The 4,104-nt window shown below is 45.2% G+C and overlaps 1 protein-coding gene across 1 annotated transcript; it reads left to right on the top strand.

Annotated features, from left to right (window-relative positions):
- LOC108799708 (olfactory receptor 6N1-like) lies at positions 1-1,147 on the top strand. Its single transcript, XM_018571606.1, has 2 exons — positions 1-48; positions 161-1,147. Exons 1-2 carry the CDS (start codon positions 1-3, stop codon positions 1,145-1,147), a joined length of 1,035 nt encoding a protein of 344 aa, XP_018427108.1.
- The last annotated feature ends 2,957 nt before the right edge of the window (positions 1,148-4,104 follow it).

Genomic DNA, 4,104 nt, shown 5'->3' with positions numbered 1-4,104 from the left:
ATGGACTCTGGGCATCACAGGCGAGAGGGTCCAAAACAAGAGTTTATGGTAAAGCTGCTAGTTCCTGATATTCACTAGTCCTGATAAAAACAAAAATATGTTTTTAAAAGTATGTTCACCCTTATCATGGCAAAAATGATCAATCTTCAAACTTCTTTAGATCTATGAAGATCCCTTTCCATCCGTGATCTCTTCCAACATAACTTTCACCCGTGTGACGGAGTTCATCATTTTTGGATTCCCTAGCCTCCAGAAATATCCGATTTTGCTTTTTTTTGTATTTCTTAGTATCTACCTCTTCACCGTGTCTGGCAATGGCATTATATTTGCCTTGGTCCTTCTTGACAAGCACCTCCATACCCCAATGTACTTCTTTGTGGGTAATCTCTCCTTCCTAGACATGAGCTACACCTCGGTAACCATCCCGAAGATGTTGGCCAAGTTCCTGTTCAATCTGGACACTATTTCCTACACCGCCTGCTTTGCACAGATGTATGTTTTCCTGTCGTTGACAGCAACTGAGTGTTTACTCCTGACGGTAATGGCCTATGACCGCTACATAGCAATATGCTCACCGTTGCACTACCCAAATATCATGACAAGACGATTGTATGTAGCACTGTCAGCAGTAGCCTGGTTGGGAGGCTTTTTGACGATACTCATAGTTCTTTTCCTAGCTTTGAAGTTGCCTTTTTGTGGTCCCAATATCATCCACCATTACTACTGTGATCATCCTCCATTGCTCCAGTTGGCTTGTGCCGACACATCCTTCAACGTAGCTGTGGGGTCTTCCATTGGTGCCTTTATCATTTTGATAAGCTTTACATTAGTTGCCATATCTTATGTTAAGATTATAATAGCGATCCTCAAAATCAGTTCCCATGCTGGCCGCAAGAAAACATTTTCTACCTGCGCCTCCCATTTTGCAGTGGTGAATATATTTTTCCTGCCCCTCATCTTCATGTACATTCGTCCAACAGCCTCCTACTCATCCGACGTGGACTCTTTGGTGGCCATGTTATACACAGTATTAACCCCCATGATGAATCCCATTATATACAGCCTGAGGAACAAGGACATCAAAGTGGCTTTCCAGAAGAAAATAAGCTGCAGTTGTGCTATCTATAACTGGATAGAATCTATTTAAAGAAGACGTTTTTAAGTTGTGTGTACGGTTATTATCTTTTTGCTGAATATTTTTGAAGTCACTTGTGGACCGCATTTTGAGATCATCTGTTGCGCAAAGTATTGTCTGAATTGGGACAAAATGTTTGATTACTGAAACAATGTGTAGCCACCTTAGCCCTAAGCAGGGTGACTCTTTAAATTTAGCAGAGCAACCAATACTGGGGTGTTATGGACATATACCATATACCATATAGTGTTCACTGTTGTTTGCCTGAAGAAGGGACTATCTGGTCCCGAAATGTCGCTTTGTGTAGGTTACATCATGTTCAGTCAATAAAGAAGATTGACTGCTATCTACTAACGGAGTGCGAATGACTATATGGTATATTGCATTTGATGTGCGGAGGCATTTGCTTCACTTTCGGCACCCCCCAGTTTTCATTTGGGCTTTATCTGGTCAGGAGTGTGAGGGGATCTTCTACATTATGGATGAATGTGTCTCCCTAGCCTATCACTAGGAGGGTCATGGCCAGTGGTGCATGCTGGGGAGGACATAAATATTTGGGGCTGACCATGTAAGAGTTTCTTCCTTCCCCGGGCAGGGCCGGTGCAAGGATTTTTGCCTACACAAGCGAAAGAACATTATTGCCCCCCTCCCTACACACACTTTTTTTAACTTTTTTAATTTTTTAAAATATTTATCTGATTCTCTTTCACTTTTTTATTTGTTATAATTTTGTTTCTAATTATTTTTTATTTTATTTTTTATTTTATTTAATTTTCTATTTTTTTTGTCACTAAACTTTATTGCTATCACACAGGAACTAGCTAACAAGCCCCTGTGTGATAGCATTTGGAGGTGACAGGTTCTCTTTATTGAACCTGTCACCTCCAATACAGAAGACCTGGTTGTATTGTTAAAATTAAGTAGGGTAAAGTGAGTTCTTAATCTAATTCTTTAACAGATAAGCAATTGTCAAGGGGGCAGCTCAGTGGTAAGCACTTCTTCTTTACAGCACTGTGGTCAGGGGCGGACCTACCGCCAGCTGCACCTGGGCCTGGGGGGGCCCAGTATCCTCCAACACAATCCGGCGCAGAGATGGTGGGGCTTGCCACGCAGATGGTATCCGGCGGGCCCCCCTCCATCTCTGCGCCGGGAGTGTCGAGTCATCTGATCATCCGACACTCCCGGCGCAGGGATGGGGGGCCCGCCAGATACCGATCCTGACACTTGGCACAGAGATGTTGGGGCCCGCTGGCTGCCTGAGGAGGGAGCCGGGGAAAGAAGAAGCCTGCAGGCACATCATGGGGCAGCGATGGGGTTAGGGTAAGGTGAGGACCCAGCAAGCAGCCGCCTGAGCACACAGACACGGACACTGAGTCCCCCACTAGGAAACAGTTGAAGACCAGCCAGAAGAGGTGAAGGTAAATAGTTCATTAAAATGATTATTATTTGTAGTCTAACTGATGGACGTGCTGTATAAAGTACTGCTGGTATTTGTAGTGCTCTATAGCAGGTGCCATTCTGCATTGCAACAATGCCGAATGGAACCCTCTATACGTACCTGGTTTGAATCCAAGTTTGGCCAGGACACTATTTGGATGGAGTTTGCATGTTGTTCCTGTGCTGTGGGTTTCCTCCTACATTCCAAATACACTCTGGAAGGATAATTGGCCCCTAGTATGTGAGAGAGGAGCCGTAAATTGTAAGCTCTTCGAGGGCAGGGACTGATGTGAATGATGGTATCTGCATTGCTGGTGCTATATAAATGTCTGTAATAAATAATACACCTCATATATTTCAACTGCATATTCGACTGTTTGCCCGGAGTTCAGCTTTAAAGGTACCGGTCAGAGAAATATAAGGGAGGCCAGTAATGGACCCTTTCTGAAAATGTGTGTTGCCTGGTCCTTTCTGGCTTCAATACTTCTGAGTAACTAATAAAGCATTCACGGCTCGTCCACGCCAGGCACAATGATCAGCTCAGATCAAAAAAGCTCAAAGTACCCGGTGTGAACGAGCCGTGACTGTGCTCTGTGTGCCTGCTCATCCCGTACAAGTGCATTGGTGAGTGTAGCCTATACATGGGTTACAATGTCAGCACATCACATGCTCTTGTGCATTGAGTTAAACTAAATATCTTTTTTAACTTTGAATAAAGTAACCAAAAAAAAACACTCCAATGTGTAGTTAGAATGGATTGCAGCGTGGGTGCACGCCTTCCTACTCCATTATCTGCCCTTATACCATTCTACACTATACAATGTGCTGTGCATTCTCTTCTTCACACTATCCCATGCTGTACTCTGTTCTGCATACTCTTGACCCCACACCATTCCACTCTATACAATGTGCTCTACCCCTATACCATCCCACTCTATACACTGTGCTGTACATTCTTAGGTCCAGAACATCCCACACGAAACACCGTGCTCTGCCCTTATACCATCCGACTCTGTACACTGTGCTCTGCCCCATACCATCCCACTCTATACACCGTGCTCTGCCCCATACCATCCCACTCTATACACCGTGCCCTACCCCATACCTTTCCACTCTGTACACCATGCTCTGCCCCATACCATCCCACTCTATACACCGTGCTCTGCCCCATACCATCCCACTCTGTACACCGTGCTCTGCCCTATACCATCACACTCTATACACCGTGCTCTGCCCATACCATCCCACTCTGTCACTGTGCTCTGCCCCATACCATCCCACTCTATACAAGGTGCTCTGCCCTTATACCATCCCACTCTATCACTGTGCTCTGCCCCATACCATCCCACTCTATACACCCTGCTCTACCCCATACCATCCCACTCTATAACAGGTGCTCTGCCCCATACCACCCCACTCTATACAAGGTGCTCTGCCCCATACCATCCCACTCTATACACTGTGCTCTGCCCCATACCATCCCACTCTATACACCGTGCTCTGCCCCATACCATCCCACTCTATACTCTGCT

This window comes from Nanorana parkeri, unplaced genomic scaffold (genome assembly GCF_000935625.1).
Source record: "Nanorana parkeri isolate BGI_ZX_2015 unplaced genomic scaffold, ASM93562v1 scaffold1791, whole genome shotgun sequence".
NCBI classification, from domain to species: domain Eukaryota; kingdom Metazoa; phylum Chordata; class Amphibia; order Anura; family Dicroglossidae; genus Nanorana; species Nanorana parkeri.
The sequence above is the reverse complement of the archived record's forward strand: the minus strand, read 5'-3'. Positions and strand labels throughout refer to the sequence as shown.

Excerpts from the sequence above, each read along its gene's own strand:
- LOC108799708 (XM_018571606.1), top strand. The coding sequence starts at position 1 with ATGGACTCTGGGCATCACAGGCGAGAGGGTCCAAAACAAGAGTTTATG. Across the intron at positions 49-160 it reads GTCCAAAACAAGAGTTTATG|ATCTATGAAGATCCCTTTCC; the intron begins GTAAAGCTGCTA and ends AAACTTCTTTAG.